This window comes from Pipistrellus hanaki, assembly GCF_964339955.1.
Source record: "Pipistrellus hanaki genome assembly, chromosome: 12".
Taxonomy (NCBI): domain Eukaryota; kingdom Metazoa; phylum Chordata; class Mammalia; order Chiroptera; family Vespertilionidae; genus Pipistrellus; species Pipistrellus hanaki.
The window spans coordinates 47,842,127-47,866,125 of NC_140514.1; the positions used below are offsets into that span (position 1 = coordinate 47,842,127).

General features: G+C 45.5%; 1 protein-coding gene and 1 pseudogene across 2 annotated transcripts; one reads left to right on the forward strand and one right to left on the reverse strand.

The window, feature by feature from the left end:
* Positions 1 to 1,887: 1,887 nt before the first annotated feature.
* LOC311631115 (large ribosomal subunit protein uL4-like) lies at positions 1,888 to 5,045 on the reverse strand (annotated as a pseudogene). The gene is made up of 2 exons: positions 5,022 to 5,045; positions 1,888 to 3,149 (listed from the first exon to the last, which is right to left on the reverse strand). The product of its transcript is annotated as a large ribosomal subunit protein uL4-like (transcript).
* Positions 5,046 to 15,416: 10,371 nt separating this feature from the next.
* Positions 15,417 to 16,431, forward strand: TMSB10 (thymosin beta 10). Its single transcript, XM_084900678.1, has 3 exons — positions 15,417 to 15,558; positions 15,831 to 15,945; positions 16,144 to 16,431. The coding sequence occupies exons 2-3, from the start codon at positions 15,846 to 15,848 to the stop codon at positions 16,176 to 16,178; spliced, it is 135 nt and encodes a 44-aa protein (XP_084756804.1). The 5' UTR covers positions 15,417 to 15,558; positions 15,831 to 15,845; the 3' UTR covers positions 16,179 to 16,431.
* The last annotated feature ends 7,568 nt before the right edge of the window (positions 16,432 to 23,999 follow it).

Below are 23,999 nucleotides of genomic sequence, written 5' to 3' on the forward strand. Positions count from 1 at the left end.
AAATGAGCAGAGTAACTAAAAAGAACATGGCATTTTTGCCTGTTCTTTAAGGAGGAGGATTAAAAAGGAAATGTAGTAATGCAGAATGAGCCATTTAATTTCATGCAAATGAAATAGAAGTCAGAAGTGAATGAAAATGGGTAAAGACTGCAGAAACGAAATTAGAAACAGAACATACTGCACAGACACTTGCTCGGGTTTTGTTTGTTTGTTTTCGCTCGTTTGCAGCATTGTTGATAGAGGGCCCTTCTGCAGACCCAGGCAAGAGAGGCTGGCTGGCACTGGGGAGGCCCTCCTTCCACACACCAGCTCCATGCAGGCCCTGGGCACACACTCCCTCTGCTCTGTATCTTGGGAGCTAAGAGTGACTGCCCCCAATGCCAGAGAGGCCTGTGGGCCGCCCCACTGCCCGCACAAACAGTAACATGCTCCTGTGTTTCGGAATGGTTGGAGGGATGAACACACTTAGCTGGATACTTTTGTCACTCAAACCTTTTCTCTCGTAGATTCTTGCACAACCAGGACCCCCAGTAATACCAAGTGCCCATGTCCTTGCTGGGTTTTATCAAATGCTTTTTCCGCATCTTTTTTAATATATACATATATATTTTTTTATTGATTTTTTATAGTGAGAAGAGAGGGGAATAGAGCTAGAAACATCCATCAGCTGCCTCCTGCACCCCCCCCACAGGGGATGTGCACACAACCAAGGTCCATGTTCTTGACCAGAACCAGACCTGGGATCCTTCAGTCCACAGGCCAACGCTCTATCCACTGAGCCAAACCACTTAGGGCTGCTTTTTCCACATCTTATTGATATGATCATGTGGTTTTTATCCTTCAATTTGTTTATGTGGTATATCACGTTTATTGATTTGTGGATTTGGTACCAACCTTGCATCCCCAGAATAAATCCCACTCCATCATGGCATATGATCTTTTTAATGTATTGCTGTATCTGGTTTACTAATATTTTGTTGAGGATTTTAGCACCTATGTTCATCAGGGATATTGACCTGTAATTTTCTTTCTTTGTAGTGTCTTTATCTAGTTTTGGAGTTAGGATAATGCTGGCCTCATAAAATGAGCTTAAGAGTTTTCCTCCTTCTTGAATATTTTGGAATAGTTTGACAAGGATACATGTTAGTTCTTCTTTGAATGTTTGCTAAAATTCACCTGTGACTTTTATCCAGGACTTTTATCTGTCGGGAGGTTTTTTTTCAATATTTTTTATTGATTTCAGATAAAGGAAAGGATAGGAAGAGAGAGAGAGAAACTCCAGCCAGGTAGTATTTTTATTATTGCTTCAGTTTCCCTAGTTGATATCTGTCTATTCAGATTTTCTGATTCTTCCTGATAGAATTATGGAAGATTGTATGTTTTTTAGGGATTTATCCATTTCGTCCAGATTGTCCAATTTGTATGTAGTTGTTTTAATATTTTCTTAAAATCATTTGTATTCAGGCTGGCGTGGCTCAGTGGTTGAACACAACCTATGAACTGGGAGGTCACAGTTTGATTCCTGGTTGGGGCACATGCCCCAGGTTTCAGGCTCAATCCCCAGTGTGGGATGTGCAAGAGGCAACCAATCAATGATTCTCTCTCGTCATTGCTGTTTTTTTCTCCCTCTCCCTCTCGCTTCTTCTCTGAAATCAATAAAAATATATTTTTAAAAATCATTTGTATTTCTTTGGTGTCAGTTGTTACTTCTCTTTCATTTCTGATTTCATTTATTCAGATTCTCTTTCTTCTTTCTTGATGAGTCTGGTTAAAAGTTTGTCAATCTTTTTTCTTTTCTTTTCTTTTTTTTTTTGCCTTTGATCATATTTTTATTCAAAATTAGCTGTCCAAAGTGATTTGACCGTTATGGAATAAACAATTTTAAGTTCATGCCATGGGCTTCTTTTCCTCTGTGGTGGGTTTCTTTTCTGCGGGCTTCTTCTCAGCTGCTGGTTTCCTGGCAGCTGCAGCCTTTTTCCCCACCAAAGGCTTCTTCTGCTTCTTAGGGCCCACAGCCTTCTTTCCTTTCTTCCCACCACAGGCTTCTTGCCTGGAACCCCCTTCTCATCTGATTTGGCTTCTAGCACGGCTGCTGCTTTGTGCAGCCGAAGCTTGTGGTTCTTGGCCTGACGAAGAATGGTGTTCCGGCGCATGGTCTTTGCATATGGGTTCAGCTTCAACATGATTCTCAGGTTTTCCTGTGGGTTCTTCTTCAGGACTCTGCGGTGAATCTTCTCGCATGGTGCACGCAGGGCTCTTTGGATCTCCGGGCTTTTCCAGATTCTGCTCAGGTCTGTACTGAGCATCCTGTGCATGGGAAGGCTGTAGTTACTCTTGAGGGAGGCAGCTCTATGCGAAGCTCATCTACAGCTCATCTAACTTGCGGAAAGCACCTTCAGTCCAAATGCAGAAACGGCCCACATGCCCTCCGGGTGCAAGTTTCAGAATGTTCAGTTTGCTTACATTAAGCAGAGTAATCCCAGGGATGTTTCCGAAGGCTTTGATGATACCGTTGTCCTCGTTATAGATGATACAAGGTCCCCTGCACTGCATACGGCTTCGGTTTCTCATTTTGCCCTTGCCAACCCTCATTCGCTGAGGGGCATAGACTTTCTTTATATTGTTCCCAGGCCTTAAGTTTCTTAAGAAGCAAAACAGCCTCCTTGGTCTTCTCGTAGCCTTCAACTTGATCTTCAACCACCAAAGGAAGTTCAGGAACTTCCTCAATACGGTGACCTTTAGACATGACCAGTGCTGGTAAGGCTGAGGCGGAGAGGGCAGAGCAGATGGCATATCGTTTCTGTGTTGTGTTTACTCTGCCGTACCAACAGCGCCAGGTTTTGGTTGGCCCCTTGGACCAGAACAATGAGTTCCACCACCTCGGACTCTGGGAATTTGAGCCACAGCTTTGCCAGTACCCCAGGACTCAGCACTGGTTTGATGACCTGCCAATTCACTGACAGCATAGGGCTGTCTATTGTTTGTGCGAAAGTTGGTGTGAACAAAGTTCACAATATCTGGTCGAATGGGAGCCCTGAACACAGCAGGCAAAGTGACATTTTTGCAGATGTTTCCCCCTTTTCGGAGTACACGGATATCAGTAGACGAGCACACGCCGTGGCGGAGAGAGGAGAGGGCCACGCTCCTCTCTAAAGTTTGTCAATCTTGTTTATCTTTTCAAACCTCTTGGTTTCATTGATCTTTTGTATTGTTTCTTTTTGTTACTCTATTTCATTTGTTTCTGGTCTGATCTTTATTATTTCCTTTCTTCTGCTCACTTTGGGCTTTGCTGTTCTTTCTCTAGTTCATTTAAGTATGATTATTTAAGATTTTTCATGTTTCTTGAGGAGAACCTATAATGCTATGAATTTCCCTCTTAGGACTGCTTTCACTGTGTTCCATAGATTGTGGGTTGTTTGTGTTCTCATGTTCATTTGTTTCAAGGTGGGTTTTTTTTTTTTTTAATTTCTTTCTTGATTTTATTGTTAACCCATTCATTGTTTAGTAACATGTCATTTGGGCTCCATGCCTTTCTGTGTGTTTCAGTTTTCTTTTAGTGACCATGATAGTTTCATATCATTATGGTCAGAGAAGACGGTTGATATGATTTCAGTCTTCGTAAAAGTATTGAGACTTGTTTTGTGTCCTAACGTGTGAGTTATCCTAGACACATGTGTCAAACACAAGGCCCGCGGGCCAAATCCAGCCCGCCAAGCCTTGCAATGTGGCCCGCACCGCGCTGTCATCACTGCACTCCGCTGTCAGTTTATGACATTGTCAGTTTATGACTGTTCAGTAAACCATTTGGCCCGCGATTTAGGCTGGATTTTAGATTTTGGCCCCTTCTCTGATTGAGTTCGACACCCCTATCCTAGAAAATGTTCTATGTGTGCTTGAAAGGAATGTATAGTCTGCCCCTGTGGGGTGGGGTGTCATTTAAGGCTGTTATTTCCTTGTTGGTTTCCTGTCTGGAAGATCTATCCATTGATGTCAATGAAGTGTTAAAATTCCCGATTATGACTGTGTTACTGTCAATCTCTCCCTTTATGTCCATCAAGATGTGTTTTACATATTAAGGTATTCCTATGTTGGGTGCATACATGTTTACAAGGGTTATATCCTCTTGTTGGACATTATATAGTGTCCTTCTTTGTCTCTTATATAGCCTTCATTTTAAAGTCTATTTTGTCAGATATAATATTGCTACCCCAGCCATTTTGTCTTTTCCATTTGCATAAAATATCTTTTCTATCCCTTTACATTTTTTTAGTCTGTGTATATCTTTCATTCTGAGGTGAGTCTCTTTTAGACAGCACATATATGGCTTTTGTTTTCTTGTCCATTCAGCTATCCTATGTCTTTTGATTAGAGCAATTAAGCCATTTGCATTTAAAGTGATTATTGATAGATACTTATTTCTTGCTATTTTATTTTATTTTTAATTATGTTTCTTGGTTCTTCTCCTTCTTCTTAAAGAAGGCCCTTTAACATTTCTTATAATAATGGTTTGATGGTCCTTTAGCTTTTTTCTTCTCTTGAAACCTCTTTATTAGTATTTCTCCTTTAGTTTTAAATGATAGCCTTACTGATAGAGTAGTCTTGGTTGTAGTTCCTTGCTTTCATCATTTTGAATATTTCAAAATCTTCTGGGCTGAAATGTTTCTGTTGACAAGTCATCTGACAGTCTTATGGGCACTCCCTTTTAGGTAACTGTCTTTCTCTTGTCACTTTTAAGATTCTCTGTCTTTAACCTTTGTGGTTTTAATTATGATGTGTCTTGGTGTGGGCCTCTTTGGGTTCATCTTATTTGCTTCTTGGACTTGAGTGTCTTTTTCTTACACAGGATAAGGGTATTTTTTTGGTCATTATTTCTTCAAATAGGTTCTAGATCCCTTACTCTTTCTGGTACCCTATGATGCTGATGTTATTAATCTTCATGTTGTCCTAAAGTGCCTTAAAGTATCCCCTTTTTTAAATTCTTTTTTAATTTTTGCTTCCCTGAATGGGTGATTTTTTTATACCTTGTCTTCCAAATCACTGATCATGAAGCCTACTATTTATTCCTCCCAGTGTATTCTTGATTTCAGATATTGTATTCTTCATTTCTGACTGGTTCTTTTTTATGGTTTCTATGTCCTTTTTCCTGCTCTTGAGCATCCTTATAATTGTTGATTTGAATTCTATAACTAATATATTGTTTGCCTCCATTTCATTTAGCTCTCTTTTTTTTTTCTTTTCTTTTCTTTTAAGATTTCTCCTGTTCTTTCACTTGGGGCCTGTTTCTCTGTCTCCCCATTGGCTACCTCTTTGTGCTTGTATTATATAGATCTGTTATGTGTATTATATAGATCTGTTATGACTCCCCATCTTGCTAGGGCGGTCTTATATAGTAGGTGTCCTGTGTGTCTCTTGGTGCAGTCTCTTTGATCACCTGAGCTGGGTGCTTCAGGAATGTCCCTTGTGTGGGTTATGTGGGCCCACCTGCTGTTACTGAGTCCTGATTGCTATTGGCCTGTTTGTACATGGAGTCAGTCCTCAGGCTGGCTGACTGTGAGGCTCAACTATGATCACTGCGTGTGAGCTGCTCTGCAGATGCTGACCACATGGAGCAGAATTTGCCTCAGCAGGGTCTGGTGCATGCTGAGATTCTCTTCTGTGTATGTTGCTTGTGAACCTAATTGGTTCCTGCTCTGATGTTGTCTGAGCTAGCCACTGGGTGTGTTGATGCTGGGCCTCTTGGTGCAGGTTACTCTGGTGCAGGCCAATGTCAGATACTGCCTGTGACTGGCCCTGGGCAACATATTTGGAGCTGCAAGTGATCCACAGTATGTGACTGCCTCTGCTGGGCCTGGGTGCATGTGGGAAGGGCCACGTCATGCACCAAGGTGAGCTTTTACCAGAGCCCAGGGGCAGGTCAGCAAAAGTCCTCAGGCACCCTGATAAAATCTGCCTCTTCCTGCCTCTGCCTGTTGGCTTCCTGCTAGGCTCAGTCACTGAAAGAGCCTCTGGCAGTATTCAAGTTACATGAGGTAACTTCTCAGTGAGTCACTAGGTAGGGGTGCATGGTGTTCACCAGATTGATATAAGTTCAGACTCAGTGCTGATGTGGGTCTGAAGCCACTCGCAAATACCCCCAGTTATACCAAGCCTAGCTGTCACCCACTGGGTGCTTGCACATCTTTGAGTTGGGGCTGGGTCTCAGGAGTTCATCAGGATGAGGTCAGCAAAGTTTATCAGGATCAAATAGACCTAATAACATTTAGCCATGTGAAGGGAGTGTCCAGCGCTAGCCAGGCATGTGGAGAGAAAATGACCCCTGTCCTAGAGCCACACAACTCTGTCCCAGATTATGCCCCAGGGAGACCTAGCTCAGCAGAGTGTGACTTCCAAGTATAGGGAGTGTGGGGCCAGTAGATCTTCCATGAAGGGAAAGTGCCAGTCAGGCTTTTGGGAAGGTGGGAGTATGGCCCCCACCAGAGAGCCACACAATTCAGTCTGTTCCAAATTTTGTCCTGACCTCAGCAGGATGGAACCACTAGCAGTCAGGTGAGGCATGGGGGCCCCACTGGAGCCCAGAGGGTGTGACTAGCAGATCTCCTGTGAATGGGAAGCACCAGTCAAGTTCACAGATGAGTGGGGAGAATGGTCCCCGCCCCAAAGCCACACAACTCAGTCACTGACACCCCTGAGTCTGCCCAGACCTCTAAAATCTGACCAAGGCAGCTGACTCAACAGCAGGCCAGTAAGCTCTGCAGGGTGGGTGCGAGGGAGACCTAAGGGTGGGGCTATTGCCTTCCCTCAGACTGATGCCACATGAAGGGGAGTATTCTACCCAAGAAAGATGGCATCTGCTGTATGGGAGAAGAACTCAGCACAGGGATTCTTGTGGATGATTCTTCAGCTCTCTCCCCAGAGCCATAAACCCTAGACTCTCTTCACATGGCTCTAGTCCTCTCTGCCTTCCCCCCGCAGGAGCCCAGGGTTAGTAGCTGCAAATGAGACTTTGTGCACTGGCCCTTTAAGAGGGTGCCTGGCGCCCTGATCAGTCTGGCTCCCTTGGTTTTATGATATTAAATATTTAGACTCACAGTGGTATGTGAGTCTCTGTTGGTACTCTTGTCCTGGGCCCTGCAAACCCAGGAGGATAAAATTTAGGAGGAAGAGTTTGTAGTAGCAAACTAAATGTAGATCAATACGGCATGGATTAAATAACATATGACACCTCTGTATAATAGAATCATATGCAGCCTTTAATAAGGAAAAGCCAACTGGCTTGAAGCCAAATGGCTAAGTTTCAAATCCTGTCTCTTCTATTTACTAGATGTGTGATCTTAGTTATTTAACCTTCTGTGCCTCAATATCTTCATCTGTAAATAGGAAAGTACTAGTACTTTGCTCATAAGACTGCTGTGACATTAAAGAATCAATACGTGTAAGGTACTTAGAACAGTGGTAGACATGTAATAATTGTAATAATTTATTTATTACCCTGGGGGGAGGGGGGCAGTATTATTATGTTCATTGTTTACACTGACATGATACAGTCTTCAAGATATAGTAAGAAAAAAAGTACAGTGCAGAGTGCAATAATATGCTATCATTTGTAAAAATGAACTTTTAAAATCTATAACAATAAAAGTATAATATGCAAATCGACCAAACAGCCGAACAACAAAACAACCATCTAGACAACCTTCCAGATGAAGCCGAAGCTGCGAGGCCTATTCTTGCATGAATTTCATGCATTGGGCTTCATATATATATATATATATATATATATATATATATATATATTTGTATCTCATATATGCTTTCACACACATGTACTTGACAGACTGCGCAAGAAATTGGTAAAAATTGCCAGGGAGAGAATGGCAGATAAAGACTTGGAAGTAGGAGAGAGATTTTTCACTGTATGTGCCAGTTACTCTGCTTAGAAAATCACCCCAGAACACTTAGTGGCTTAAAACAACAATTATGTATAGGATTCATGGTTTCTGTGGGCTGAGAAATCTGACAGAGCGCCAGAGAAACAGCTCATCCACTCCATGATGCCTGTGGTCTTGACTCCCTCATTGCTCTTGCTTCATTTTTAAGTGGATTTTTCAGTTGATTTTCCAGGTCTGTGCCCCCATCAGGCTGTATGATCCTTTAAAACAGGAACCACAGCTTATTCATCTCTGTATCCCTAACAGGGCATAGCATGGGCACTCAGAAAAATCTTAGTAAAGGACTGAAGAATGAAGATTACCTGTCCTACCTGGCTGGTGTGGCCCAGGTTGCAGGCTCAATCCCCAGTAGGGGGTGTGCAGGAGGCAGCCGACCAGTGATTTTATCTCTCCCTCTCCCTTGCTCTCTCTGAAATCAATAAATATATATATATATATTAAAAAGAATACATGATCTCATTTTCCCTAGAATCTTTTTGTCATTCATTTCCTAATCCCAGGTACGCCCCCACCTCTTCATCATCCAAGAGCATGCCACAGAGATTGAAATTGTAAAACCCTAGAAACAAAGCTTTATTTGTTTTTAGGTGGACATATCTTATATCAGAGTGACTTTGCAAATAATTTTATCAACTTAGAGCACTGGTCCTACAGACTGAATGTCTGTGTCCCCCCAGATTCATGTGCTGAGATCCTGACCCTGAAGGAGATGATATTAGGAGGTTGGACCTTTGGGAGATGACTAGGTCATAAGGATGGAGGCCTCAGGAATGGGATCGGTGCCTTATAAAAGGACCCCAGAGAGCTCCCAGCCCTTCCACCAGGTGAGGAGATGGCCGTCTATGAACCAGGAAGCAGGCCCTCCCCAGGCAGCTTACCTTGGACATCCCAGCCCCTGGAACCAGGAGAACTACAATTCTGTTCACAAGCCACTTTGTCTACAGCAGTGGTCGGCAAACTCATTAGTCAACAGAGCCAAATATCAACAGTACAACCATTGAAATTTCTTTTGAGAGCCACATTTTTTAAACTTAAACTATATAGGTAGGTAAATTGTTATTAACTTAATTAGGGTACTCCTTCAATCGCACTATATGTGCACGCCCGCAAGTGGTATTCTGTGGAAGAGCCACACTCAAGGGACCAAAGAGCCGCATGTGGCTCGAGAGCCACAGTTTGCCGATCACTGGTCTACAGCATTCTGTTATAGAAGCCCAAACGGACTAAGGCAACTAGAGTAGACAATACAGGATTGAAGCACATTGCTAAGTGAGGTTCAGAGAGCAGTCTTCGCATACAGATAAGGGGCAGGCAAAGTTCAAGACCTCAGTGCTTCCTGTTACAAGCATGGAAGAGGGGGAAATATTCATTTGAAAAAATACTCCATTAACATTTAAATGAAAGAAAAGCACAGAAGGTGACTACCCTGACCAAAGACACAAGTAGTAGTATCTCAATGGTGAACACCAAAATTCCACTGAGGACAGAATTCTCTCTCTGGGAACCAGCTCCATGGCTTATAGTAGGAAGGAAAGCCTGAAAAACCTGTTGTCAGCAGGCACCAGGGGAGCAAAAACAAAACAAAACAACAGAAACACAAGTGCATTGTTCTGCTGGAGAGAAAGAGGGAGTTGGTAATTCTCAAAGGAAAGAATGAAGTGAGGAAGGAGAGGATCAAAACAGGAAGGGAGGAGGTAGTGAAGTAGTGTGTGTATGGGGCATCCTAGAAGCACAGACAGGAGATCACTCAAGGTACTACAAGGGTTTTTAGGATCAAGGATGTACCATTAAAAACATAAGTTTTTCCACCCTGGCCAGTGTAGCTCATTGGTTGGGCATCATCTCCCATGCACTGAAAGGTTGCTAGTTTGATTCCCAGTCAGGGCACATGCCCGGATTGTGGGCTCTGTCTCCAGTAGGGAGCGTGCAGGACAATCAATGTTTCACTTTCACATGAATGTCTCTCTCTCTCTCTCTCTCTCTCTCTCTTTCTCTCTCTCTCAAAATCTATTTTAAAAAATTATATATAGGTTTTCCCCTCCTTAATCCATAAGCCTTTGGTAAAAGTGTGCTGCACACACCAGCTTTACATTTTTACATTGATAATTGCTTTGAAGGAAAAAAGTCAAGAACAAGGGCTATCTATGTTTGGATATGCATTAATATGGAGACAAAAATTCAGAAAGACCAGAAATAATCATAACAACAGAATATTGCTGAAAATTCAGAGAAACCTATGGGACTGCATCAAATAGGAGTTGTAATCATTCTTATTTAGATCTTCGTCAGACCCCAGAGCACGTATGGGTTACACATAAAGTTTCAGAAACATCTGACTTGTGGCAGCAAAAGGTGAATTTAGAAGTTAAAGGTATGATTTCTGAATAACAGATGCAAAGTCCCTCCAGCAGTGTTTGAACTGTTGGCCATAACCACTTAGTGGTTCCTGAAACCAAATTGGAAAGGCACAATCAGTGTTTTTGTTGTTTTTGTTTTCATGGGTTTTTAGAGAGAAATGAAGGGAGAAATGTCGCTGAGAAACATCAACATCAATCCCCCCGCACACCCCTGCCGGGACCAAGCCCACAGCCCAGGCATGTGTCCCCTCCCCCACCAGAATCAAACAGCGACCTCTCCGTGCGTGGGTCAACGCTCAACCACTGAGCCACACCAGCCGGATACAGTGTTTTCAATGAAATAATAAAATGGAAAGGAATGATTCAACACTGCTAGTCATTAGGAAAATGAACTTTAAACCTTGATGAGATATAACCCCATGTCTGTTATAACAGCTAAAATTAAAAATAATGATAACACCAAATATTGGTAAGGATGCTAAGAAACCGGATCTCTTACACATTGCCGGTGGGAATGTAAAATGGCACAGCCACTCTGAAAACCTGTATGGCAGTTATTTATAAAACAAACATAAACTTACCATATGACCCAGCAATCGCTCTCCTGGACATTTATCCCAGAGAAATAAAAATGTATGTCCGCAGACACCAAAAAAAATGTGTATATTCATAGAAGCATTATTTTTAACAACTAAAAGCCAAAAATAGTCAAAATGACCTTCTATAGATGGTACATTAATACCATGGAAATACTCAGAAATTAAAATTGATACATTCATCAATTTGAACAGATGTCAAGGACATTATGCTGAATGGGAAAAACCAACTTTATTTATTTTTAATATATATTTTTTATTTCAGAGAGAGAGAGAGAAATAGGAACATTAATGATGAGAGGGAATCATTGATCAGCTGCCTCCTGCACGCCCTACACTAGGGATTGAGCCCACAACCCAGGTAAGTGCCCTGACCGGGAATTGAACCATGACCTCCTGGTTCATAGGTCAATGCTCAACCACTGAGCCATGCCGGCCGGGCGGAAATCCCAAGTTTAGACAAAATTTTAGGGATAGAGAACAGAATAGTGGTTGCCAGAGCTTCTAGGTTGGGGTGAGGTGAGACTCCAAAGGGGTAGCATGTGAAATTTTCTTTGTGGTGATGGAATAGGTCTGTATCTGAACTGTGGTGGGTGTACAACTTTGTACATGTGATAAACTTGCCTAGAATAACACACACACACACACACACACACACACACACACACACACACGTGCATATGGTAATTGGTGAAATCTGGAAATGGTTTATGGATTGCACCAACGTCTGTCTCCTGGCTTTGACACTGCATTGTAGTTATATAAAATGTCACCATTTAGTACACAGGGGACCTGCATGTACTTTCTTTGCAACTTAAGAGTCCATAATTATTTCCAAAAAAAATGTTTTAAAAGTGAAAATGAATAGAACAAAGAAGCTTAGAGTACATCTCTCAGAGTAAGAGCATTGTTCTGGCAAAACTTTTGTTTCATTTGTGTACCCGCCTGTAAGCACTAGATCACAATGTGGAATGTATTTCATGCACTTCTTCAGGGGGAGGGGTGGTTGTCAAGGTCAAAAACATTTGAAAACCACTGATTTATAGCAAGCTGGGAGAGTCCCATCATCTCTCTCTTCCATATCCAGAACACTACCAGATACCATGTGGACATTCCATAAACGTTTATTGACCGAGTCTATGTGTGATTATGAAAGATATTTAAGAACAATCCCCAAGTGGGACCTGAGACCCTGGCACCACTAAGTAATGATTTTTCCATTTCATAGTGTCACATGATGTGCGCTAGCTAACAAAACATCCCAAAAGCTTAGTGACTCAATGATTTTGCTCCTGAATCTGCAATGTGGCCAGGGACAGCTGTGTGTCCGCTCCACGCAGCATGAGCTGGGGGGAGTGACGCTTCTGAGGCCCACCTGCTTGCACAGTTAGTGGCTGATGCTGGTTGTCGGCTCAGACCTCAGCAGAGGCTGTGGCTGGAAGGCCTACAAGTGGTCTTTCCATGTAGGTGCTTGGCTTCCTCAGAGCGTGGACGCACCCAGAGAGAGAGAGTCAGGTAGAGCCCTGCAACCTTTTATGACCTACCCTCATCAGCAAAAAGCATAGCTTCTGGCCAAAACCAATTTGGCTCAGTGGATAAGAGCATCGGCCTGTGGACTGAGAGGCCTCAGGTTCGATTCCGGTCAAGGGCATGTACCTTGGTTGTGGACACATCTCCAGCTGATCGATGTTTCTCTCTCATCAATGTTTCTAACTATCTCCCTTCCTCTCTGTAAAAAATAAATAAATAAATAAATAAATAAAATAAAATATATTAAATTAAAAAAAAAAATAAAAAAAAAAAAAGGCATAGCTTCTGCCCTAACTAGTTTGACTCAGTGGATAGAGCGTCGGCCTGTGGACTGAAAGGTCCCAGGTTCCATTCTGGTCAAGGGCATGTACCTTGGTTGCAGGCACATATCCAATAGGGAGTGTGCAGGAGGCAGCTAATGGATGTTTCTCTCTCATCAATGTTTCTAACTCTCTATCCCTCTCCCTTCCTCTCTGTAAAAAAAATCAATAAAAATATATATTTTTTAAAAGCATAGCTTCTGTCACATTGAATTTATTAGAAGAAAGTTATGATGGACAGTCTGTAATCCAGAAATGGTGGGAGATAAGAAAAAAGAAAGAAAAAAAAATGATGTAAGAAATGTCAAAGAACATTTGAAAACCACTAATAATTGAGACTGATTGTTATTATCAGTGGTTGAAGCTAGTAACTTGACCATTGTTCTTTTTGGTATCATTGAGCTATCACTGACATATAACATTCTACTTGTTTCAGGTGTACAACTTATTGATTCGGTGCTTGTATATGAGGAAAACTGTTCACCACAATAAGTCTAGTTAAACATGCGTCACCACACACAGTTACAAAGTGTCTTTTCTGTTCCATGACCATTGTTCCGAAGCAGCAGACGCTAAAGAAGCCGCCTGCCTGCTTTCTTAGAGATGGGCCACAGAGCTGCCCTGAGTGAGAATAAAATGTTTGCAAGTGCACTTAAAGCTCCTTTGGGAGTCCGGCATGCCCGGTAAGGTTGAAATGAGTGCCTCCATAGCTGTATCCGGAAGAAATAGACTCCTGTTTCCCCAATATAAGAAAGCTGGAGTGGGAGTTCAAATTAGAACAATTGAATATCTCCACACTCAAGCAAAGGTGGTGCGTGGGAAGGTAACACCTAAGTAATGTTTGGCCTGGCATCTGAAAAGGAACCAAGTGCCAGCGAGACCCTCCACAGAGTCAATGTCTCTGGCTGTCTGGCTAGTTTCCTGCTCACACATTTGGCAGATCCTTCTATCAGGGGTCTTCAAACTACGGCCTGCGGGCCACATGCAGCCCCCAGGGGAGTCTGATCCTGCCCGCCAGGTTTTTTGGGCAGTGAGCGCAGCCGAGGTGTTACAGTAGGAATTAGTAGTTCATATAGTCCGGCCCTCCAGCTCTCTGAGAGACCGTGACCTGGCCCCCACTTTAAAAAGTTTGAGGACCCCTGTAATCTAGAGTATATCACAGAGACTGCTCCCAGGCCATCCAACCCTGCTTTCTCCTACTCCTGGGTGCACAGCTCGACTACATTTCCCAGCATCACCTGTGGTTAGGGGAGACCATGTGGCTGAGTCCTGGCCTGAGAAATGAGGGCAGAAGTAATGGAGACTAGTTCCAGGCCTGGAGCATAAAAACTCAGTGAAGCCCTCTCTCTTGTCTTCTTTTCCCACCCACTGGCTGGATGGAGTAAATTTCCAGGACCTACGGGAGGGCAGAGTGACAAGAGAGAATAAAGTGTGAGTGTGACCTTCTAACAGTGCTTCCACTTTAGGACTGTTCTTGTTCTCATTTAAGCTTTGTACCAAAGCTATTTTACAGATGAAGAAACTAAGGTGCAAGAGAAGACTTGCCATAGGCCACAGTTTGTACACCAAACACATAAGCCTAAATTTATTTCCTTCTGCTCCAAGCACCTGGAGGGAGCGAGGAAAAGCAGATAACACCAGGAAGGGACCAGACAGAATTCAGGATGTTTCCACCAAATGCCACTTTAAAAGAGCTTGTCAATACCCCTTGTCACTTGAAAAAAGGGAAAGTTCAGGACGAATAAAAAAATGGCCAGCTTCACCCCCTGAGCTGTAAATTCATGGAATTTTGCACCAAAAGATGTTGCAAAGGCTGAAAATACAACTTTTCTAAGAACGATTTGAATAATTGCCTTACACCACTCCGAAAATGGGTTAACAAGAAAAACAAAGGCTGTTGTAGAGTTATCTTCAAGGTTAAATGCAAGGAGGAAAACCGCACCCTCAGACACGGTGTTCCCAGCAGCCCCAGGAGGTACACCGCGAGCCAGCGAGCCCCGGGGACAGCCAGCTCCCACGGCTGCCCTTCGGCGCTTGCAACAAGCGTGTGAGGAGCCCCGGCCGCCACCCTGCAGGCGCCACCCTCGGGGGAGGGGGGCAGAAGGAGAGGACGAGACCATCACCGGCCCCAATCTGAGCAAAGGCAGTGCAGCATTGTCTGTCTGGCCCCCATCCCCAGCCTCTTCATCTCTGGGACCCGCTGCTCGGGTTCCTTCAGCGGGAGAGCACGCAGAGGCTCGGCCTCTCAGAAGAGCGAGAGAGAAAGGGCGGAGGAGATTTTGGAGGGGCAAAGGCAAGAGCCGTGGTGGGGCTGCACCGGGGTGGTGTCTCCTGCAAGCAGGAAATGCGGCAGAGCGCTCGAGCACGTCTGCACACCCGCCACACACACACACACACACACACACACACACACACACACACACTACCCATCCCCGCCGCCCCCCAACCCCCATCCCCGTTCTGCAGCAAATCTCCCCAGAGGCCGTGCAGCCCCCAAAGAACCGAGGACCCAGCGGCCACCCTGGCGGCACCCGCGGCCTCCACGGCTGGGGTGCGGGTTCGAGGTGCACGGGGCGCGCGGGGCTGGAGGCGCGGGGGCCGCGGGGCCCGGAAGAGCCGCGCCCAGCCCGGCGGGCGGCCCGCGGAGGGCGCGGCGGGAAGCGGAGCGCCGCCCCCGCTGCGGCGGCCGGGGGGCGGGGCGGCGAGGGGTATAAAAGGCGCGGGGCGGGCGCCGCTCTTTTGTCTCTTTGCTGCAGCGGCGCGACCGGGAGCCGGGGACCCCGTCTGCGAGCGAGCGAAGGCCGAGGTGAGCGCCGCGCGGAGCTGGGACCCTCCGGGGTGGGGTCCGAGCCGGGCGCCTGGCCCTGCGCCGCCGCCCGGACACCCTTCCCCGACCGGACTCCGGCCGGCCACGCCCTGGGCTGCGGGGAGGGTGCGGGGCAGCGGGTCCCGGCTGCGGGGCGCGCACGGCCGGGGCGCCACGTCGGGAGGCGCGGACGGGGGGAGCGCCGAGGGCGGCCCCGGCCCCGGCCCCGGCCCCGTCCGGCCCGGGCTGACCCACCCCTGCTCGCCCACCAGGATCTTTTCGAGAAAATGGCAGACAAGCCTGACATGGGGGAAGTCGCCAGCTTCGATAAGGCCAAGCTGAAGAAGACGGAGACGCAGGAGAAGAACACCCTGCCGACCAAAGAGAGTGAGTGCTGCGCGCCCCTCCCCGCGGGCGCCCCTCCCCGGCGGCCCCGGCCCCCTCAGCTAACAAAGCGCCGTCCCGTCCCCCCACCCCAGCCCCTTCCCAACCCCGCGCCTCGTGGTCCTCGCCCTCCCCGGGTTTGGGGGTGGTTTGCAAGCTGCCCATCCGCAGCCCCTAGAGCCCGCTCTCTGCTCCCCACAGCCATTGAGCAGGAGAAGCGGAGTGAGATGTCCTAAGAACCCGAGGATTCCCGCCCCCGGCATCTCGGGGACCCCCTTGCGATGTGGAGCAAAGGCCACCAGCAAGGACACACGAGCCACAAACTGCACTGTGAACCCGGACACGCCGCGCCCATGCCATCGACCTGTGTGCGGGTCCCCCAGGGGACCCCCTCTCCCCCCACATCGGACTGCCAAACCCTCCGGTTTGCCCTGGGATGTTGTAGAACCTTGTTTGTATGATGAGTGAAATAAAACACACCTCGTGGCACGGCTGGCTGGTCTGAGTCTGGGCTGGGTGCGCGTGGGCAGAGGAAGCCGCGGTTCCTGCCGCCCGCGGGGAGGTGGGCTGCTTGGGTGAGGGGACCACTTTTTTTAATGTTCGCCACACCTGTTTCTCCATACGATTTGATGAGTATGACCTGGTCAGCTTTTGCTTCTACTGCAATCCGTGTAAAATTGGACTCCACTTTATCATTCCTGGAAGCTGTTTTGGAAAGTGCTCTTCAGGAGAGCAAGGGTTTGCTTTTTTTTGTTGTTTTTATTGTTTATAAAGGATTACAGATAGTACATATGTCTCCTTTTAACCCCCATTGACCTTCCCCCGGCCTCCCCAACGCCCCCCCCACACACACACATGCCTTCACCCACCCCAGTGTCTTGCGTCCATTGGTTAAAGGGTTTGCTTTTTGCAAAGCGTCTGCAGCCCCACCGCTTCCCTCTGGCCCCTCCAAGCGGACTGACAGGGGAGAGAGCAGTGATTTGAAGTCTGAGGAGAAAGGGGGGTGGGGGCCATCCCTAATCTGGGATGCTGGAATAGGGCGAAGTCACAAAATCTCCCAGGGACTTTCTCTTGGAACCTAAAGAGGAGACATTAGAACAAAAAGGCGCGGGGTCCAGGCGAACCAGGAGCGGACACATCACAGCTAGAGGGACCGATTCCAGAAAGCCAGGCGCTGCAACGGGGAGCCTAGCTTTACCCCGTCTCACACCCCACACCCTTTCACAAAATGGCTAGCCGTGAGAGGAAGTGCTGGCTGAGCCACGTCCTGTGCTGTGATCAGCAGGAAGGATGGAAGTGTGGAGGGAGGGGCCAGCGGGGGGAGGCCCCCCTCCCCGCACAGCCCCAAGAGGTCACACCCTTTGGACCACCCCAAAGGGGCCTGGCTGAGAGACGGGGCAGTGCCTGGGAATGCAAGGCATTCGGGAGCAGAACAAACGGGCTTGTGATTACTGGGGGGGGGGGGGGGGGGTGTTCTTTTTTAGGAGGGAGCAACGGACAAATTACTTAGTGATTTGTCACACATTTTTGTCTTGCCTGTAAGCGGCTGGACACTGGATAAAGGACATTCAAAAGAAGCGCAGTCTAAAATCCAGTGGGTGAGACAGGCAGCCACAGGTGTCTGGGGTCGGGAGGCTGAGGGACAGTTTTGCATAAATTACCTCTTTATGCAAAACTGCCTGTTTTGCATAAAGAGGTAATTTGACAGGCCTGTGCTTTGGAGGGTGAGTGGCAGGCCTGGGGAGAGAAAGAAGGAACAGAAACACATTGGGATGCCACTGGGGGAGGGACACTAACCTTTCCTGAGCGTTTGCGGTTGGCCAGGCACTGTGCTAGGAGCTTTAATTCTCAAACCCTATTAAGGCAGTATGGCTGTTATCCCACTTTGTAGATGGGGAAACTAAGGTTCAAAGAATGTAGGGATTCGCCCAGCCAGTGTGGCTCAGTGGTTGAGCATCAACCTATGAACCAAGAGATCTCAGTTCGATTCCCAGTCAAGGCACATGCCCGGGTTTGGGGCTCCATCCCCGGTGTGGGGCGTGCAGAAGGCAGCCAATCCATGATTATTTCTAGCATGGATGTTTGTCTCTCCCTCTCCCTTACTCTCTGAAGTCAATAAAAAATATATATATTTAAAAAAGAGAGAGAGACTAGGCATTTGCTAAAGTCACACAACTAGTGAATAGTGAAGCCAGAATTTGGAGCCAAAGGTGTCCTTTTGGGGATCCTATAGCTCAAATGGGAACATCTGTTGTGTCAAAACACTTCATGTAGGTTCACTACTTCAAGCATATTGATAACTGACCCAATCTATTGGGAGGTAAGGAGACAAATCACTACTGCCTTCAAACAGCTAGTGAGAAGAGCTTTGGAAGAAGATAAAGATGGGTAGGGGGCTTGCAATAGAATAAAACAATCAGGCTCTATCTGGTTTGGCCTGCAAACTGAAGGATCCCAGGTTCGATTCCAGTCAAGGTCACCTAACAGTTGCAGCTTGATCCCCATCCTAGTCAGGGTGTGTGCGGGAGGCAACCAATCAATGTGTCTTCCTCACATTGATGTTTCTCTCTGTCTCTCCTCTTCCTTTCCACTCTCTTTTAAAAATCAATGGAAAAATATCCTCGGGTGAGGATTAACAACAACAAAAAAAGAGTAAAATAATCAGTCTTTCTGACTCTACCTTGCTCAAGCCTGCCCAGTTTCCATAACGTTGGTTAGCAATCTCTGCTTAGTCCTGCACATAGATATTCCAAACACTAAAGGAATCTAACCTGCAGCATAGGAATTACTGACATAACCTCTCTGCTCAAAACCATTTCCCCAAGGAGATAAGGAAGTTGCAAACAAAAATCATGACTGTTTGTAAGAAGATATATAGGAACCTAGTGACTGGGACCATGGCAACCATGGTTTGCTGACCAGTAGCTAAGAAGTTTCACCATCCTCCCTCAGATGACATTCAGGTGTCTGCGATCATCCATCACCTGCTGACCTCAAACCCCTCTCGTTTCTCCCTTCCCCTGACATAAAAGAAACCTGAATTGTATACTTTCTCAAGATGGTTCTACCATCTTCTTGGCTTGCTGGCTTTCCAAATAAAGTCACTTTTCTTACCCCAACTCGGCAGTCGAGTTAGTGGCTATGGACTTAGGGGGTGTTGTGGGACAAGCAGATGGAGTTTCACTAATTACAGGTTAAGAGTGGAGAAGGATTGGGAATGCCCCTACAATTTTCAATCAGATGGTCATGAAAGATAGTCAAGAAAGGGGGGCTTGTAACAAAGACCTAAAGAATGTGACAAGGCCTTACAAGGTAAGAAAGAATGTGCTGAAGGCCTCAGGAAGAACAAAAAGCTGGAGTGGAGTTAGCAAGAAGTAGGGAGATGAGTCGTGAGAGGTCAGGAGATGGAGAAGGCAAATCTTAAAACTGCTACAAGGTTGGCTGCTGATGGGGTCCTCCTCCCCTCCCACAATTCCATAGGTGCCCCTCGTGGTCCCTCAGTGTCCTGACTGGGCACCCCACACCCAAGGCCTCTTGTGGACCCAACTCCTCTCCAGGGATGTAAATCCATGTCCCTCTTCCCTCTGATCCCACAGACTCCCCTCCCGAAATGGGCTCACAGCAGAGAGCAGCTCCAGAGCCCTACCTCCTGGGACCCCTGTAGCATCAGAAGATTCCCATGACTTCCTCACCCCCTCTCCAGAAAGTCCTCTCTATTCTGAGGAGAGCCTTGCTCTTCCTAAGAATTTAAGAAAATGTTCACTTTTCCCCTCTAAGACAATGAGCTCCCCCACATCACTTAATAATTTTTTTAAAACAATTTCTTAGTAATTTCCTCCTCAGCATTTCAACTGTCCTTTTGTTCTTTTATTTATGGATGCCTTGTTCTTTGGAAGCTTGTTTAGACCAAATTAACAGCCTTTTAGGCTTCCTCCTCGTGAATAAGAGTTCACTTTTTGAATAGTAAGAATTATATGTCACAAGGAGGCATCAGTATTTTAGAGATGCTTAGGTGGGGCATAGCTAAAAAAAAAAAAACAACAAAAAAAAAACTTGGGAACCACTGACCTAGACACATACATCACCTTCTCAGACTAAATAGAGAAGGATTCTTATTAATTGATATTGATGACTCCCACAGTAGCCAGCACTTAATAGACAATCAGTAAACACTCACTGACATATAACTGAAATATCACATGGCCTCACATTCTTCACCTTTGCTATGCCAAGTCAAGGCTGCTACCAGGCTCCCCACTTTATTATTTTTTTTTATTGATAATATATTTTATTGATTTTTTACAGAGAGGAAGGAAGAGGGATAGAGAGTTAGAAACATCGATGAGAGAGAAACATCGACCAGTGCCTCCTGCACACCCCGTACTGGGGATGTGCCCGCAACCAAGGTACAAGCCCCTGACCAGAATTGAACCCGGGACCTTTCAGTCCGCAAGCCGACGCTCTATCCACTGAGCCAAACCGGTTTCGGCCTCACTGTCTTATTGTTGGCTCTATTGTGCATCACAGGACCCAAGCCTGATGGGCATATGGTAGCTACTTCACCATGGCTCAAGGAAGCCAAGCATCTTCATTTTTCTCCCGAGCCACACTGGCCAGGGCCTCTTGGTTTTTAAATTGTTGATACAGCACAATTGCATTAGTGTTCATCTGAACCTGCTATAATCATGGTAATACTATGTATAGGTGCAAACATACAAAAGCAGACTGCTTCTTTTTGTGCAAAATATTGTTATGCTATGCTTTGTTAGTCAGTTTTCAATAGGTTATGCTGCAGTAACAAAAAAAAAAACAAAAAAAAAACAAAATTTGCAATGGCTTACAACAACAAAAATATATATATTTTTTTTGTTTATATTATACGTCGGTTGATGCTCTGCATCTGTTCTACATGTCATTTTCATTCTGAGATCCAGGCAAAAGAAACAGCCCTGTCCTAGCCGGTTTGGCTCAGAGTATAGAGTGTTGGTCTGCAGACTGAAGAGTCCCAGATTTTATTTCAGTCAAGGTCACATGACTGGGTTGTGGGCTCAATCCCCGGGGGGGGGGGGGGTAAGGGGGGGGTAGGAGGCAGCCAATCAATGATTCTCTCTCATCATTGATGTTTCTATCTCCCAATCCCTTCCTCTCTGAAATCAATTTTAAAAATATCTAAAAAATTTTTATAGAAGAAGCCTACCTGAGACATGCTGTCGTTATGGCAGAAGGAAAGAGGAATGGCAGAGCCATGCAATGGTTTCTCAAGCTCTTCTCAGTTATGGCACTTCCATCCACATTCTGTCAGCCAACGCAAATCATAAAGCAAGCCTGACATCAACTGGGGGAGGCACAGCAAGTCGCCTTTGATAGACTGGGGGAGTGTCTGCAGAGACACTGCAGAATTACCTGGGTGCCATCAGGTAATTCTGCTAGAGGAATGGCAGGGAATAATGGGGAGTTTTAATAGTACGCTGAAATGCATATACATATAATACGTTGGAAATTGTCTTTTTTTTTTTAATCCTTACCCGAGGATATTTTTAATTGATGAGAGAGAGAGAGAGAGAGAGAGAGAGAGAGAGAGAGAGAGAGAGAAACATCGATTGGTTGCTTACTGTACATGCCCTGAGCAGGGATCAAACCTGCAAACATTTGATGTACAGGACGATGGTCCAACCAACCACCCAGTCAGGACAGAAAATTAACTTTCTTTGTTTTACCTTTATATCCCAGTTCGGGCTTGTGTTATGTTTTTAGAGTATTGTTTAGGTAGGTTACATTATCTTTGGTTTCCATTTCAGGAAATAAAATATTTTCTATAAAAGATGTTGTTTCTGAAGGACTGGGACTCGGTGGACTGATCCAATCATGGTAATGCCATTACCATTGCGGTGACTGACAGAGTAGGTGTGGGTTACAATTCTTCCCAAGAGGAAGCCTGCTAGGGGATTTCTGGGAAGGTGGTGTTTGCTGTTCCTGAAAGACATAAGGAAAAGTTACACACATCATTGTGTAACTTTGATGCTTGAACCATGACATGCATCTTGAAGTTATGAAGGGAAATGCCAACATTCTGAGATTGGTAAAGTTTAAAAATGAAAAGAATCTAAGTATTTGATGAGCTCTTGAGCTGCTCCTGAAAGCACCTTATCTATGAATCTTTTGTTACGTGAAATAATACATTACCTTGTGTTTAAGAAATTTATAGTTGGGTTTTCTGTTACTAACAGTTAAAAGTGTTCTACAATGATCATGTGGAATGATAAGAGTCTGAGTGCAGAGATATTGGTTTAGCAGGATATTGTGATAGTTCATGTAGGAGGTAATAAAAACTTAAATCAGAGAAGGACTGGTGCATAGTGGTATGCTGGTAATTGTTTAACAATCAGCTCCCAATTCAGGGTAGAAGTTGATTTGTAGCATTTGCCAATTTCTGTGGTGTAAATATTGCCAATTTCAAGCTGCCTAAAGTTTAACAACCAGTTTACCTGCCTTCTGAATATTTAACAATTGGGTCTTTGCAAGCTGGTGCCTCGTGGCTCTGGCATACCACTGGCTGCGGGGATAAGAAATCAAGGCAGCTCGGCCAGCGTGGCTCACTGATTGAGCATTGACCTGTGAACCAGGAGGTCATGGTTGGATTCCAGGTCGGAGCCTGGGTTGCAAGCTCCATCCCGAGTGTGGGGCGTGCAGGAGGCAGCCAATCAATTATTCTCTATCATCACTGATGTTCCTATCTCTCGCCTCCCTTCCTCTCTGAACTCAATAAAAAAAAAAAAAAAAAAAAAAAAAAAAAAATATATATATATATATATATATATATATATATATATATATATATATATATATATATATATTTAAACAAAAGAAATCAGGGCAAAAACAAAAGATTTTGCAGAGGAAGAATTAATAAGATTTCAGATTGTGTGGGCAATTACAGAAAGTGTCATCTGACAGATAGACAGAAATTTGCCTTGTCTATGTGATTTCATTTCTTTGCTTTGCGTTCCAGAAGGGAAGATCAAAGCATCGTATAAGCCATTGGCCAGAGAGTACACCAGGAGACACGGTACTGCTGTGGAGAGAGATTTTTCAGGCCCCAAACAAGTGTTATAAATTAATCTAACGGTGAAGACATTGTACAGAGAGACAGTAAAACAAGAACATGATAATGTGGGTGTCTCTGGCACTGAGTTCTGGAAAAGGTAGGATGAACTTGGAACTGGGGCCAATGGAAATGGTGTTCTTTCATGGAGTTGCCAGGAAAGCATTCCAGGGACTCACGTAAGGGAGTCTGTGGTGTATGTAGTAAGAAGAATTGAAGTTGAAGTAAACACAAAGGTCTATCCTGGGTAAAGTTCAGCCTTGTCTTCATCCCGCCCAGGAATACGGCCAGTGTCCAGGCATTTTGCGCCATTGGTTCAGTCCATGTCTCTGTTCGATCCAGCCAGCTTAGGCTGTTCCCTCCCGTCTGCGCTCCAGCTTGCCCTCTGCCCAGGCCACACTCAGAGTCAAGCAGCTGCTGGACCCCAAGCGGCTGTTAGTGCCACATGGTTGCTATGGAGAAAAACGCAAGAAGGATGGGGTAAAGGATGGGGTGAGTGTGTGTTACCAAGTGAGAGAAAGAGCTTTGTTAAGCTTGATTTATATTATCTCGAGCTTGGAAAGAGCCAGGTGCCCTTTCAACCTAACCAATCAACTTCCCAACCTTTCACTGGACCCTCCCTCCAACCAATCTATTTTCCACATCTTCCAGGGTTCTGTGTCCCTCATCCAATCCAATCCTTTTCCCAGGCTAGACCCTCTCCCTCCGGTCCCCATCCCAGTTCCTACTGCGCATGCCTCAGAGTGGAAGTTCCTCCCCCTGGGCCATCTTGTTTTTTCTATTGAGCATGCACCCAGCAGAGGAAGTTCTCCTGCACTGTCCTATCCTCCCCCCCACCCCCCTCCCAAATCTGCAGGGCACAGACCTGTCGTTCCCTGGGAATGTGTGAAGCTGTAGCTTCCTAGTGAAGTGGGCCAAATATTGGATTCAGCTTCCAGTTTATTAGGCTTAGTAA